General features: G+C 39.2%; 2 protein-coding genes across 3 annotated transcripts in view; both read right to left on the bottom strand.

Annotated features, from left to right (window-relative positions):
• CSNK1G3 (casein kinase 1 gamma 3) overlaps window positions 1-16,905 on the bottom strand; it is a 141,765-nt gene that overhangs the window by 55,955 nt on the left and 68,905 nt on the right. For both annotated transcript variants that reach the window (XM_065406893.1, XM_065406894.1), the window contains exons 6-7: window positions 3,732-3,880; window positions 2,110-2,344 (exon numbers count right to left, since the gene is read on the bottom strand). In XM_065406893.1, the coding sequence (XP_065262965.1) occupies window positions 2,110-2,344; window positions 3,732-3,880 (384 nt within the window). The remainder of the gene's footprint in view (window positions 1-2,109; window positions 2,345-3,731; window positions 3,881-16,905) is intronic.
• Window positions 14,857-15,402, bottom strand: LOC135880357 (small nuclear ribonucleoprotein E-like). Its single transcript, XM_065406626.1, has one exon. The coding sequence runs from the start codon at window positions 15,308-15,310 to the stop codon at window positions 15,032-15,034; it is 279 nt and encodes a 92-aa protein (XP_065262698.1). The 5' UTR covers window positions 15,311-15,402; the 3' UTR covers window positions 14,857-15,031.

Genomic DNA, 16,905 nt, shown 5'->3' with positions numbered 1-16,905 from the left:
GAGCACGCCACCCCCGCTCTAATTCTCCTCCCCTCCCAGGCTTGCGGCGCCAAACAGCTGATTGGCGCCGCAAGCCTGGGAGGCGGGAGAAGTGGAGCAGCTATACAGGTCAGACTAGATGATCTAATGGTCCCTTCTGGCCTTAACTCTAGGAAAAAAACACTGTACATTAAATTGGATTTTCTTAGCTACTTCAGCCATGCTACCTGCAGAGTCAGAGGACCCAGACAAGGAAAAACACCTGCAAAAAAGAGCAATCCTATTAGGACTGCTTTAGGCGAAGAGGAAACAGCCCAAAATGGCTGGGTCCCAGATGATGCCTGCAATGGCAAAGGTACGAATTTTTTTTTTTTTAAATACACAAAAAGCTCTGACTATACACACAAAAAAGAAAGAGAGTACTCAAAGGGGCAGAAGAGAGCAGTATTTTTGGCTCGCTGCAATGTTTGCTGCCAGAAAGAACTGAATTTCAGTTGCAGCCATTCCCCTCAGAACTCTAAGCAAGGAAGTACATGAAGCATGTAGGGCACTGAACACACATTTTTGTTTTCTATTTTAACAGAAGCAGTATATCTGTAGTGTTTGTTTGTTTTTAAAGTATGACACTGAAGCCTACCCAAATCCTTCATTTTTTTCCTCATTCCTAAAACCCAAGTACAGACTTGGAACTAAAGAAAAAAAAGAGTTGGGGGGCTGTGGGGGGAAGAGAGGCTTAAAAAGCTGTGCCTATGGAGATGGTAGCCTAATGCTCTTTGCAGAAACAAAAAGTAGGATAAAGGCTTAATGTGTCTATGTGCAACAGGTTCCCTTTAGATAACATTTAAGAATGTGTTCAGGAAGACAGAGGTTAATTACGTCACATAGGTTATTTCAATATTACTTCTTGAAGAAGCTCTCTCTCAGACAACGCTGGATGTTCGGTCTCTGCTAGTCATGTGATTTCGATTACTTTTGTTTGCTGGATCTGTGTACGTTACACATACATTACATTAATAGCTGGGTTCTGTACTATGGACTGCTCCCCTAAAGTTTTATTTTTCTTTCCTTGTACATTATGGTGTGCTCAAACACAAGTAAAATAAAAAAAATCTTAAATGCATAATCCTTAATACCTAAAATTAGCTGTGACCATATACAGGTATTTCAGTCACCTACATTAATTTAATCAAAGAGTACAATTCTTTATGGAAAGTGTTCATTTCGTAACTGACACACCCCTACTGAGCAGAAGGGCAAAGGACTGAATCGGCATCAAAACTAGAACTACCTTTGACGCCAATGAGTGGCAAGATAGCATGGAAATCCTGTAGTGTTGCTGTCTAAGCTGTACCTATTATTGCATTTAGAGAACTTCAATCCTTTCACACCCAATATATTCACTTTGTAAGTTAAAAAACAACAAAAATTGTGATATTTCTAAACACATTTTGAAAAGAAAGTTAATCACACATACTTCATCCTCATTATATAACACGGGTGGCCAAACTGTGGCTTGTGAGCCACATGCACCTCTTTTACCCTTAAAGTGCAACTCGCAGAGCCTCCATCTACCAGACTGGGGGGGACTCAGGACCTCTGCCTTGCAGTGGGTGATAGGGTTGAGGCTTCTGCCTAGCGGGGAGGGGGAGACTCGAGGCTTCTGCCCAGTGAGGCGCACCTGCCGGGGCTCCCAGGGCTTCAGCAGGAGTGCGACTGAAACCCCAAGCCCAGTCTCGGGTCTGAAGGCCTGAGCCCCAGCAGGTGTGCCCTGGCTCTCAAACTTCTGAAGATAGTCGTATGTGGCTCGGGGGGGGGGGGTGTCAGGAAGTTTGGCCACCCTTGTTATCTAACCATTCCATACGACAAAACATACTGTAATATTTGTAAACAGATGTGATCATGATCTGAGATGATATGGGGTAGGATGACTTTAGAACCAAGAGAATCCTATTTTTATAGTGTTTTAATAACAATGTGATTCAGTGCATAAGTCTTTAGTTTTTGATGAGCACGGATTAGAATTTGTTTCTTTAACAATCTGCACACTGGATGATTCAGAAGTAAATACCAATTCATACAAAGTCAGTATACTTGTTGAATTTTGTTTCTGCATTTAAAATGCAAACATACCTTTTCCTAAATGTGTATTTATACTCATGTATCTAGCTGTTCCTGTAAGGCTCTTGTGTTCTCGATATGGTATGTGCTTCTTTGTTTCTGGATCTATATACTCCTTTGCCAAACCAAAATCTATAATATGAATAATTTGCTGGGTTTTGTTTCCTGGTCGTCCTATTAAGAAGTTCTCAGGTTTTACATCTCTGTATATCAAGTTCTTTGAATGGACATATTCCATACGAGAAATCTTTATTAAAGAGAAGAAAGGACAGAGTTTAGTTTAAGCTTCAGGTTACGACAAGAAAGCGTGGTAGATGCAAGCAAGTATTGTTACATCAGCTTATTATATATATATATATATATATATATATATATATATATATATATATATATATATATATGGATGTCTTATCACCTTTAAAACAAACTATAGACAACTGTTTTCCTCTCAACATATGCCTAAATTCCACTTAATGTTGATGGGACATGAGCACGTGTATACAGGAAAATACACTCCACCACTTGCATATAAAAAAAATCTATACTTACAGCTTCATATGAATCACAAAAAAAGAAACAAAGTAAAGTCGACAGTGAGCAAGCTGTATTGAATGCATTTTTGTGCACATTATTGGATACGAAACTAAGACCTGGAATTACACTGTCTTGCTATCAGCATCAAGGATCTGTAAGGACATGCAATGTTCTGTACATATAAATTTTAGCCAGTGCATCGCCAATATGAATATGGCTTTCCTCCTAGATGTATAAATTAAGGTTTGAAAACCATTTTTATATTCGGAAAAGAATGCTTGTTAAATGATTTTGCATTTGTGATGTTATAAGTCTTTATTGATGAATGGAATCTTTGCCATTCATGCCATAAAATGGATATCCCCCTCCTCAGTGACATTTAAGTAACATGTTCATACTGATTATTTCATTTTAAATGCTATTATTACTGAAATACTGGCATTTAAAATGTACAGATGGCATTTAAATTTTTTACCCATGGTGAAAAAAAAAAAGTGGTGCACTATATATTTGGATTTAAAAAGATGCAATTACTTAGTAAATATAAATCTGCGCCAATGAAAATAAAAACAATATTATTTGGCTTTTACTCTAATCTAGTCTGATGGCAGACTACTCAGAAAAAATGCCTCAAAACCTCAAATTTTCCATTTAAACAATTTTGCTTGTACCGTGCATTTTTGTATTTTGCCCTTTCCTAATTTTATGACTAAGACAATGTGTAAGATGGCAAATGCCTATGTTACTTAAGAGTTTAATCTGCTTATTCTAATGGAAATGAGTGTGTCAAACTGAGCTTTATGACTTTAGGCTACAATTAAATGAGCTCTTCAAAACAGATACTGAATTTATGCAACTGTCCTTAAAGACTAAGGCAAAAATTATGGCACATAAAAAAATGACAACTAAATAATACTTCATTGTTGTGTGTCCTTTAAAGGACTGCAATACAGCCAACACAATTTAACAGATTGTATACTATAGATCCTTTATCAGATAAATTGGTATTTAATCTATACTACAAAGACTGTCCACATACTGGTCTAATGAACACACTCGCATTATTAAATATATATAAACTCAGATATATTTATACTTACCAACTGTATAGCTATCATAAGAACGGTTTTAAGAGAAAATGTCCTATCACACAGGTCAAATAGGTCTTCCAAGCTAGGTCCCAGTAGTTCTAGCACCATGGCATTATATTTGCCACAAGGGCCAAAATAGTAAACCTGAGGTATACCGTCTGGAAAAGAAAAAATATGTATATATAATTAGTTATAGAGTACTTACCTAAATGTAAACATATACCTTATTTCTTGCTTACAGCAATATTAATTTTAAGGCTTATTAGTTGGATCTACACTTTAAAACGTATCTGTCTGATAAAAACTGATATTAAAGCTGTATGAAAAATTATTAGTGTTAAAGCAGTTAACTTCATTATTCCTGCTGTATCCATTTCATAGCTTCTTCTGGAAACTAGGTATTTGACAATTTTGAAAGAATTAAAGCTTTTTTAAAAAAAAAAATCAAGCACTACCCATTACACATTAGACAGTAAGTGCAGATTCAGTTCATGAAACTGTACTTTATTTCAACTATTGTTCTTTAGTTCAGAATGGATAAAAGTAAATTTTTTTTAAACAAAAAAAAATCTGATTTTCTTAAATTGGATTTTTCATATAATTCGAATACATTTTCCTTTTTTAAAAATAAGTGTGTTTAAAATTTAATTTGAAATTCTGACAAGCTATGTTAAGGTCTAAACATTATAATCTATTAAAATCATTTACATAAATAAAATGTACTGCGTCAATGAGCCCTCCTCAAATAATAAGGAGATAGAGGGTGCTGCTCTTTTTAGTTACATAAAAAAATCAAGGGAAAAACATACTTAATTTCTGAGGTCAACTCAGGCTTTATAACAGGTCACAATTTCATGTACTGCATTAAATATATTATTATTTTCAGTCTTTACAACAGAGTGAATGATGGTATTTACATTTTTCTAAATGTTAAGTACTTTCAATTGCTGTTGTGCACAAAAGGTTTTGCCTTAATTATTTTTGGTTTCAGTTTAGCTAGCAGGTGCAGAGAACACTTCCTTCATCTGGACTAGTTAGAAATCACTTGGGAGCTGAAAAAGCAGGAAAGCTTATTTTCCCTCTACCAATTTTCAAAGGTATTCAGGCACCTAAATATGCAGATGGATGCCTAGTGGGATTTTCAATGGGAAACAATGGGAGTTAGGCACCTAACCATGATTATTTTTTTTAGTTTCTTTTACGCTGTAGGGTTACCATCTGTCCGTATTTCCCCAGATATGTCCGGCTTTTGCGTCTCTAAATAGCTGTCCGGGAGGAACTGGTAACAAGGTTAAAATGTCCGGGGGGGTTTTCTCCCTCGCCTCCCTCCCTCCCTTCCATGCAGAGTGCGGCTGCTGATTGGGCAGCTGGGCTGATTGAACCGCTCCCATTGGCCTCCAGCAGCCAGAGCCCTCCCCTGCTCCCCCCTCCCTCTGCCTGCAGCCCTGTGTAACACACAAACTGACCCACCGGGCAGCGTGTTTTGCAAACACGTGGAGCCAGAATGGTAAGGGGAGTCGGGGGGGGGGGGGGAGTCAGGGAGCGGGGGAGTGTTGGATGGGTCGCCGGCCTCCACCTGCCACCCCCCCTCCGCGCGTCCCCCCCCGTGGGGTCCCCCCCTCCCTGCCTGCCTCTCCCTTGCCTGCTTGTACTGCCAGAGCCAGCAGCAACTGCTGTCTGCTGCCCCCGGGTCCTAGCGTCCCCCATCCACTAATGGGAAGACAGGCTGCCCTTACCCTGCCCTTCCACCCTAGCCCTGAGCCTCTCCAATGCCCCAAACCCCTCAGCCCCAGCCCTCATCCCCCCACACCCTAATCCTCTGCTCCATCCCTGAGCCCCCTCCTGCATCATGAACCCCTCATCCTCAGACCCATAGCCCTCACCCCTGCATTCCCTCCCACCCCCAAACTCCATCCCAAACCCCCTCCCCCCTTCCCACACACCCCCTCCTGCCCTCAAACTCCCTCCCAAAGCCTGCACCCCCTCCCTTTGCACCACCTCCCACCCCCAAACTCCATCCCAGAGCCTGCACCCCTCACCCCCTCCTGCACACCCACCACTTGCCCCAGCCCGGAGCCTGCACCCAGCACCCAAACTCTATCCCAGAACCTGCACCCTGCACCCCTCCTGCATCCTAATCCCCAGCCCAGGACCTGCACCCCAGACCTCCTCCCCCCAGAGCCTTAGGCAGGTGGGGGGGGGGTTTCTGGGCACCACTAAAATTTCTACAACCCTGCCACCCATGCGAGTGGATAAGGGTCGGGGCAGTCAGGGGACAGGTAGGGTCCTAGGGGGGGCAGTTAGGGTGGGGGGTTCTCAGCAGGGGGCAGTCAGGGGACAAGAAGCAGGGGGGATTGGGGTTCTGAGGGGGGCAGTCAGGGGTGGGAAGTGGGAGGGAGTGGATGGGGCGGGGCGGGGCTCCCCCCCCCCAGTGTCCTCTTTTTTGATTGTGGAAATATGGTAATCCTATTACGCTGTTAACATCATCTTTCATCATTAAAACTGGAGAACTAAACTTTAAACTTTATGCTATTATATTTTGCATTTCTCTTAGCTTAAGACAGGAAGAAACAAGCCAATACCTAATCCATTTCATTTCTGGTTTCTTACGCACTAGCACAAAATAGCAATGCTGGATTGAAAATATATATGGGAATATTTGTTAGAAAAACCTTACCAATGATTTATTTTTATTTAAGTTCATGGAAACATTTTGACTTTTGCAAACCTTGTTTTTACAAAACCCAAATTTAAAGTCAAATGTGTTCTGGCAATATCTCTTCAACATTATGAATTTAATATACACGATGCAAGTCTTAGTTGCATGGATCTTGCTCACTTTTGACATTTAGTATCTAAATTAAGTCCTATTTGTTTTACAAAAATCCATTTTAGTAAAATCTTTTACTACAATCTGTAGGAAATTGACTAGCAGAAGGATAACTTAAAAACAAAAAGTGCATTTATCTAGGCATCCAGTTTTCCTATTATTTTTTTCCATTAATGCCAGGTAGAATGCATGAGGCATTATTATAGGCTATCTAAAAATAATTAATTTTGGTGACTACTAGAGTTCTTCATCTCACTCAACCAGAAACATTAAAGGAAAACACACACAGGAATGTGCGTTTCTCAAAACAGCATCCAGTACCGTAGCCATAAAAGTATCTTTTGGAAGTAACACAGTTACATTAATAAAACCCTATGTGCTGAGTTGAGAAAATCTGTTACTGAGTTTGCATTACTGGCCATGTCTACACTAAAAGCACTTTCTCAGTATAGCTATACCAGTATACTATATCAGTAAAGTGCTCCTAGTGTGGATGCAGCTTATATAAGCAAACTGCTATTTTACTGGTATAACTGTCAACTACATAATGGCTGGCATAATGGCTTTTGCTGGCACAGTTGTGTCAGTTGGGGATCACACTTCTTCACACCCCTGACGGACATATCTTTGCCAGCAGAAGTTTGCAGTGTAGACAAGACCACCTTCCATTGGCCACGTGAATACCTTAAATTACTGATTCACATAAGAATTAACTACTCAATGTACTTTCTGAATGGAAACATTTGATAGAATAAATTTAGAAATCAAATGAAGACTGTAACCGCTTTTTAATACTTTAAAATGCTGTTCACTCTCACTTACAGAACTGTAATTACAGCTTATTTGGCAACTTTATACTGTTCTCTCCCTCTCGTTCATATCTCTTTTCAGCTCATTGGTACTAAAAATAGTACATAGACTCTATGGATGGTAACAAAATAACATGATCCTTTGCACTTCTTGGAGATCTTCCTGGGATCTACAATTAGAGCGCATGTTGGCGAACTCAAAAACTGGGATGCTAATAGGATTATTTTTATGTTAACCGAGACTGTATTCAAAATGTACTGCACATAATCATTTTCCAATTCTTTCTATGTTTGAGTGGTAAATTTGATAAGAAATGTCTATTGGCATTTCAATTTAACTCTTTATGGGATTTTTAACATAGTCTTTGTCAAGGCATTGAGACTAGAAGTGAAGAAAGTCCTCCATTATTCTCACTTAAGTATTACGTAGAATATACCCAAATTTATTGCTTTGATCCCAAATCTCAGACACCAGCACTATATTAAAAAGCTGTTAGATGAAAAAGAATTCTGAGTACTGGCATACAAGAATACAAAATATCTAATTTTGATTCAAAATATCTATATATCTAATATTCTCAAAAGATAATTTGTTTTCTAGCTTAGTATGATTTATCCAGAGCAGTAATGCAGCCATGCTCATATTTCTCCTTAGAGATCATCAGCTGGGTACAACGAACATGTTTGGGGAAGGGACACTCGTGTCTACTTGAAATCTAGTTGAAGATTCTTTTTTAAAAAATTACTTTAACTCATGTACTATAAATGCTCACAAATTCTGTTGCTAATTTTTGTGATTTTATAGTAACATTTTTCTATTTTATTTAATGTTTTTTCTTGTCGGTCACTCTGTTAAAGACTCATAAAAAGCATAAAAATGACTGACTACACATGGGAAACTACAAAACAGATTATGCATGAAGTACTGTAATATACACAAAGTGATAAAAGTTTTTCTTTATAATCATTCAGTTATAGTACTGTTAACTAATACTTTCAACAGTAAGTAAAAAATTCAGACCAACATGTGGCTTAAGAGAGATAGTGTTCCTGGAAAATTTTACCATCTTCACAGACAAATCTATATAAAGATGGAGCTACAGTTGAGAGTACATATCAGTAATTAAAGGTAAAAATCCATTAAAGGGATTATGTAATTATCCCAAGAACAAATATTATAAATCCATGAAATTTAGAGGTAAGGATACACTCAAAAGAAACCCAAACATGTGAAGGTATAAAAATGCTGTTAAGGCATCAAAGCAATCTTAAATCTGCCCTGTAGTGATGTCACACAATAATCATACAATTATGACTGCTGCATATTAGTGCTTGTGATCTAGAATTAAACTGATTTTTAAAGGCACATTAGATAGTGTTCATATTTTTTCCTCATGATGTCACTACAAGATAGAACTAAGGTTGTTTAGGTGTCTTAACTATGCACCCATCTTTTCTGACCCAGAACCCACAACCGGCCAAATAGCTGTCCTGCGACTAAAATCCAGCAATCCTTTGCAGGTGGTCTAACACTTAAAGGTCTTTAGCCTTGTAGCAGGCCCTTGCATGTGGGTGTGGGTGGGTGGTACATGACTGTGGGTGCCACAAATGTAGCAGTGGAAGCAGCTGCCACCCTCCATACGTGCCCCATTGAAAGCATCTTTCCTCTTTTTTTGCTTGTTACTGGTGGTTGTAGTGAGAACCATTTTGCTAGACCATAACAGCAAACCAGTTTGGTTGCTGTTCCACCTTCTGAAGACACTTAAGGGCTTTATCAGCTCACAAATGTACCAATTTATCTAGATTGCTATAGTTAGTGTGGACGCAGTTATACCAATACATAAGTGTTTATATCAGTATAGCTTATTTACATAAGGGAAAGGGAATACGCTATACCAGCATAAGGTACATTTATACCATTATAACTGTACACACACTACTGCAGTGACCAAAAAAAAAAAAAAAAAAATCATACCCTTAGCTTATAGACCAGACCCAAGTCTATGGCTTTATATATATGCAAAAGGATATCGTAACTCAAAATTTCAAGTGGTCTGTTTCCATTTTCTGGAACCCAAACCCAAACTTCTGGCTTATCCAATGGACCTGTAGGTGCAGAAATCCAAGAATGAGAGCCAGATGATTTATAGAAAGAGGAAGCACCGACAGTTGGAGATATAAAAAAAGAAAAAAAGAGTAACTGTAATGGGACAAATTGACATGCAAGGGGAACATGTTTTTGGCAAGGAACACAGTATACCTTTAGAACTGTCTATTTCTGTATATGTGCATACAAGAGTGCAAAGTTGGAAAAGCTAACACATTTTTCTCATCAAGTACTTTTTTCTAACAAAAAATGCAGCAACTGAACATTCCATAACGATCATTCAGCTGAGGAATGTTTAGCACAAGGTAAAACTGTTGCAAGCAAACGGGTCGAAGGCGGGGAAAAGAAAAGTTGTGAATAATGAAACCGATGGTCCACAAAGTACTTAGTATAGTTTTAACACTTCTCAGAACTGAAGATACATCTTGTTAACAAATATTGTTGCGTACACCACCACAGTGAAAAACAGAACTATTTTTATCCTCACTGGATCACAAGTAAGAGATTTGTTAACTCCAATGTCTCAGGAATTGTTCATCTCCATTGCCATCTTTGTTGCCCATAAATACTACTTTTCAATCTGTTTGTAATATTTTTAAGGCATTCAAAATACTTGTGAAAAATCTATGGAAACTAGCAGGTTTTTTGGGTTTCCTTTAGAGTTATGTAGTTCATTTCTACAGCTACATGCTGTTACAAAGGAAACAGCTGTAGAATGGAATTTGCTTGGCTGCATTGTCAGGTATGTAGGCAGAGTTAACAATGGCAGACGTGCATGGGAGATGTGCCAAAACATGTCCATAACTCTTTTTTTTCTACTTCACAATGTTATGGAGGCACTGGCAGACACTATACAATAAGAATGTGTCCATTTTTCCAGTTAAAAACAGGCTTTAAATCCCTCTTAGACCAGACAAGTGTAATATCGGTTGTGATCAACATCACTTATTCTAAAGACAAAGATTGAATTTTGGAGAAATCTGAAGTTAATTCATTTAATGTTCATGAGTTTTATTAATTTACAAGTGACTCATTTTTTAAAATGTAGAGCTGAGGTCAGATTTCTCTTGCTTACAAACTAGTATGTGAAACCCTGTGCTGTTTCATGGGTCTGGCAGTTAAGCCAAATAATCCACCATCTGTGCAGTCTCCTTCATGCAGCCAATGAAATTGTTGTGCACAAATTAGCTGCACAGTATGGGATGTTAGTAACCACTAGGAAAGGGATAGATAAAACAAAAAATATCCAATGCCACTATATAAATCCATTGTATATCCATACCAGGGCTGTCCCTACGCAGCATACAGGGCTGTGTAGAGCACCCAAAAATTTGGGGCACCCCTGGGTCTTAGTGTCCACCCGCTGCCCTCTTCCTATCCATGTTCTGACCCTTCCTGCAGGCTCCCTCAGCTAGCTGCTGCAGCCTGGTGAGTCTTCCTCAGGAGGGGATCTAGTAACTTAAAAGTGAAAAAGCCTTTCAGCCTGCCAGACGTATTAGCACAACAGTGAAACTGTTAAAGAGCCATTCAAGTGGTAATGAATCCATTTAACAAGCATTTGCCAACCTCTAAGTATATACTGTCAGTTTCTGAATTTACTCCTATCCTATCTCCTAGAACTGGAAGGGACCTTGAAAGGTCATCGAGTCCAGCCCCCTGCCTTCACTAGCAGGACCAAGTACTGATTTTGCCCCAGATCCCTAAGTGGCCCCCTCAAGGATTGAACTCACAACCCTGGGTTTAACAGGCCAATGCTCAAACCACTGAGCTATCCCTCCCCTCAAATAAAACTGATAAAAACAGTTTTGCATTACTGTAATATTTACTCAGAACAGGTTAGTCTACAGGACCTTAGTTTAAAATTTGCTTTAAAAATATTTCATTACAAGATTGCTTAAGATTATAAAAATCACATCTCTAAAAAATCCTTGCATAGATTTTTAGATGCACAGTCTGAGTATTCATATTTAGCCTTAAATGCTTGGATCTCCAGACATATAGTTTTTAAATAAATCCTTCAAAAGACCACCCTTATCTAAAACACACATTTTAATTTAAATTACTATAAGACAAAAACTTGCCTCCAAGGTCTTCCTGTCCTTTCTGTCCATCCCTTTTTCCCTTCACCCCCCTGTTGAAGAGAGACCTTAAAGGGACAACACCCCTTTCCTTCCAGATAGCTGGACAAACGAGTTTCCCTTTCTTTACTTCTATTTGATGAACTAGTTTTAAGAGAACCCTCCAGCAAAATCAATACCTTAGTAAGATATAACATCCTTTGTTACACCTAAAATCTTTGAAAACCTATTTTTTAAAGTTGGTGAAATTTCATAAACACGTCTATTGTTATGGAGATCACACAAAGAAAATTAGTGTTCCCTTTTTCTAAAAGCAATGAATATTGTTATGAATCTCTTTGACTGATTAATTTAAAATAATGTCTTTGTTTCAGTGAGTTAAATATGTAGTAATCTGGAATGATTACTTTATGAAGGCTTAAGTGTACATTTAAAATATAAAATCAGCTTAGAAATACTGATTAGGAAAATGTAAAACAGAGAAGAACTGCATCATGTATTCCATAATATTTAATGTTGTATTCAGCAGGACAGCAGACTTGCCCTTACTACGAAGTTTTTGCAAATAAATCTCTGACAAACTTCAGGGTATATCAAAATACCTGTGACTGACATTTTTTATTCCCAAATTTAGCGCTTTTAATTAGGTACCTTCTGCATGTCCAGTCTTCACCATCTGGCATGCAGTTGAAAACATGTTCCATTTTCTTTTTTGGGGGGAGGGGGACACCAAAAAAAAAACCTCTTCTGCAATTTCTTTCTAATGTCCTTTGCTTCATTGGGGTTCAGGGATTTGGCTGGAAGGGGGTGAGCAGGGACAGGGAGGGAAGAGAGAAGGGAGACAGTGGGGAAAGGGTGGGGCCTGGGCAGAGTGGGGGGGCAGGGCCTGGGGCAGAGCAGGGGTGGAGTACGGGTGAGGCCACAGCCTCCCCAAGCGGCAGCTTCACCTACTGCCCATGACAGCAGGTAAGAGCGGGTTGGCTCCCGCACACCCAGTGCGAACTGTAGTGTCCTTAGGCAGGGGCCACATTCAAGAGCCGAATGTGCAGGCGCCACGCATTCTGCATGAGGGAGGTACGGGGGTCTCTGCAGGGAACTGTGACTCTCCGCCAACGTGAGGCGGGCCAGGCAGCTCGGTATCCTTGCTGCCTCGTCCCTCCCCCCGGGCTGCGAGACCAGGCTGCTGTCAGGCATAGGAGCACCCGCCTACTAATACTGCATACGGCCCCATAAATCCTAAGGACGGCCCTGATCCACACCTTGAACACTGTGTGCAGTTCTGGTCACCCCGTCTCAAAAAATATATTAGAACTAGAAAATGTACAGAGAAGAGTAATAAAAATGATTAGAGGATGGAACACCTACCATATGAGGCAAGATTGAAAAGACTGGAACTGATCACTTAGAGAAGAGATGACTAAGGGGGATATGATAGAGGTCTATAAAAGTATGAATGGTGAAGAAAGTGAATAAGGAAGTGCTATTTACTTCCTTCATATAATACAAGAACCAGGCATTACCTAATGAAGTTAATAGGCAGCAGGTTTAAAAAAACAGACATAAGGAGGTACTTCTTCACACAACACAAAGTCAACCAGTGGAACTTATTGCTGGGAACGTTGTGAAAGCCAAAAGTATAACTGGGTTCAAAAAAGAATTAGATAAATTCATGGAGGATAGGTCAATTAATGGCTATTAGCCAAGATGGTCAAGGATGCAGCCCCATGCTCTGGGTGTCCCCATCCCTCTGACTGCCATAAGCTGGGACTTGATGACAGGGGATGGATCACTCGATAATTGCCGTTCTGTTCATTCCCTCTGAAGCATCTGGTACCGGCCACTATCGGAAGACGGGATTCCAGGCTAGATGGACCACTTGTCTGACCCACAGTATGTCCATTCTTATGTTCTTAAGGGTGGTTACTGGTTGAGTTACCTTTGATATCACAATGGTCTAGGACTCTCGGCATGGCATAGATACATGGCTTGCTGTTGCATGCATGTAATCCATTAAATCAAAATGGTTGAGAACTTAAAAACTGGATGATAACAGTCCACAAATCCCAATGATGATTGAATCTGGTGACATTCTGGGCTTCTTATAGCTAATACTGACTATGCATTTTGCATAAGTATTACACCAATTACTTCAGCAGTCTTAGCTCTAAGTTTGTGAGATCCTTGTTTGTAAACAGAAAGTATAGTAGTGATTATGTAAGCAAATGATCAGACAGCCTACCATAACGAACCTGGAAGAACATAAGCAACCAGTTGCTGTGGCTGTGGTTTATTACGTGTTTATAACAACAGAGTACTGACCATAAAGCGTAGTGCTGCATGTGTAGTAAGCATTAACTATGTTTGAACATAATGTTCTTAAATACTCAACTTATGTTTAGCCTATTTTATAATATTCTTTACTTGTTTATAATTGTTGACTTAAAGGTTTAACCATTTAACTCCAATAACGCAGATCATGTTTTGGTTCATGTTTATATGTTAGTGCATTTCAATTTCTTTGTATTTAGTTTCCTGTAGCTTATGTAAAAAAGAAAAATCCTTTTGAGCTGCACATTTCCTTTTTTTGAACTGTTCACCACATACTTTAAAGTTATCTGAATACAAGAATGAAAGCTATTTGTTTGACCTTGAAGGTTCAATTTAAGGAGACTGATAAAAGGATTATAATAGGGAAAGTTTTTAGATTAAATAGTGAAGATAGCCCAAGTTGTTTTAGAATTCCCATTTGGAATGACTACCTGCACTGAGAATTAGAGCCCTCATGGGTAAAAGTTATTGTTGAGGCCAATGGGGTATTGTTTTCTCAATGTTTGCAGATAAATGGGAGAAATATGCCCTACAACATCACTATTTTGATAATCCCTTAACTCTCCTCCAATCTTGATAGTCACAACTCACTTCTCAGCATAGATTAATAGCAGGCAGCTGTAATGAGCTCATTACTTTCACAAAAAATACTGTAGTATATTAATATACAGTAAAGTATCAAAAATTAAAACTAAATTACAGTACACTTGTCAAAATAAATCAGATTTATGAACTCTGATTTTTTTTAGTCCAGAATTGAAATTTTTCTTACTGATCACTAGTCTAAGATCAGTACTTAGAAAAGTTTATTGGTACATTTATGCTGGTCCACCAAAGAGTTTTTAGCAGTGAAAAGGGATGAGTGAGAGGCATTAAAACCCATTATTGTGATTACTTTCTCACCTCCTTTCCCACTTTCAATTGTAACATAATTCTAGCAATGTAAAAAATGTTACTATCAAAGGTAGGGAAAGATATCAGCTAAGTTTTTACTCTTTTCAAATCAGGCTCATTTGGAGTTTTTATTTTCAAAACGCCATCCACTTTCCCAGCACAGTGACTCTTGTTTATAATAACATTTAGTCCACCCCACACATTAACTGAAAATTCTAGTTTGGAACACTCTTTAGTGCATTCCACCCTCTGAATGACAAGTTCTAGTTAGAAACACTTTGTAGAAGAGTAATATTGTCCCCCTTTAACATGATCCGACCCAGCTGTTTCCTTGCTTTTGTTTTTGAGTGTATCTCCTCTGCATCATCCAGAACCAGGTTCATGGATTCATCAAAACCAATGATACAGCCTTCTATCCGCATGTTCACCTGTTCATAGAGCCACACCTGAATCCTGGACCTATTCTGCAGGTACCTGAAGATGAGGTTGATGGGCTGCACCATCACCTTCTGCACCTTCTGGCCCTGCCCGCGATACGCCATGGCCGCGAGCGAGCGAGCCTCAGCCCACAGACGGGGAGAGAGACTGGAAAGAAACCGTTACCACCAGCAGCCCGCACACGCGCGCCGCAGCAGCTCAGACTTCCGATGCAGACCGGAAGCAGTCACTCTAACAAGTTGTTTTAGAATTACAATTTTTTCCTTTAGTCAGACAATGCATCAAGCATCTCTTGTGTATGGAGATGGGATACTCTTGATTTTTAATTGCTGTACTTTAAGACTCAACCATGAAAATCGGTCTTCCAAATCCTACATAACCCTTTTCAGGTTCACTACAGTCAATCATTAACCCTGAATTCCGCTGTGCCAGCCACTTGGTTGGTGAGCAACTGCAGATCTCAAGTAATTTGCTTTTGTGGAGCTGCAAGCTTTGATAACTACCCCTTTCAGCAGCTGCCTCCTTTACACCACTTGAACCCACCTTTTGGGTTTCCCCTATAACACCCGCCTTTTTCATAGATTCTCAGAGTTAAGACCAGATAGATAATTAGATTACCTCCTCTGTATCGTCCATTAAATTTCACCCAGTTACTCTTATATTGAGTCCAGTATCATGCATTTGGATAAAGCGTATCTTCCAGAAAGGCATCCAGTCTTGATCTGAAGACATTAAGGGATGGAGAATCCACCAGGGTAGATGGCAATGTGTTCCAATGTTTAATCTCCCTCTATTATATTTGTGCCTGTTTCCAATTTGAATTTATCTGGCTCCCAACCATTGGTTTTTGTTATGCCTTTCTCTGCTAAATAAAGAAGCCCTTTAGTATTGTCTCCACATGAAGGTACTTATACACAGTAATCAAGTCACCTCTCAATCCTCTTTTTGATAAGATAAGCAGATTGAACTCTAGGTCTCTCACTGTAAAACATTTCTCCAGCCCTCAAATAATGTTGGTGGCTATTTTCTGCACCCACTCTAATTTGTCAACATCCTCTTTAAAATGTTGATACCAGAATTGTACACAGTATTCCAGTACTGGTCTCACCAATGCCATGGGATACAGAGATAAAAATCATCTCTCTACTTCTATTCACTACTCTTGTTTATACATCCAAGGATCACGTTCGCTGTTTTTGCCACAGAATCGCACTAGGAGTTTATGTTCAGCTGCTTGTCCACTACGACCCCTAAACCTTTTTCAGAGTCCGTTCATTCCAGGACAGAGTTCCCCATTCTGTAGGTATGGGGTATATTCCTTGTTCCTAGGTGTACAACTTTGCATTTGGTTGCATGGCTGTTCTGTCATTATTTACCACTCCCTCCGTTTTTACGTAATCCACAAATTTTATCAGCAGTGATTTTATATTTTCAGATCATTGATGAAAATGTTGGATAGTATTGGGCCAAATATAAATGCCTTCAGAGCCTCATTAGCAACATCCCTATTTGATGAGGATTTTTCACTAACAAACACTTTGGGATCTGTTAGCCAGTGCTTAATCCACTTGGTGTATTTTATTGTGCTGTATATTGCTAATTTTCAAAATCAGAACTTCATGCAGCATGAAGTCAAAGTCTACCAAAGTTACCAAAGTCTAATACATTTATACAGTTACCTTTATCAACCAAATTTATA

The sequence above is a fragment of the Emys orbicularis genome, chromosome 6, assembly GCF_028017835.1.
Source record: "Emys orbicularis isolate rEmyOrb1 chromosome 6, rEmyOrb1.hap1, whole genome shotgun sequence".
Classification (NCBI taxonomy): domain Eukaryota; kingdom Metazoa; phylum Chordata; order Testudines; family Emydidae; genus Emys; species Emys orbicularis.
Note: the sequence above shows the minus strand (reverse complement) of the source record. Positions and strands in the feature narration are given on the sequence as shown.

Coding starts and splice junctions, on each gene's coding strand:
- LOC135880357 (XM_065406626.1), bottom strand. CDS start 15,310: ATGGCGTATCGCGGGCAGGGCCAGAAGGTGCAGAAGGTGATGGTGCAG.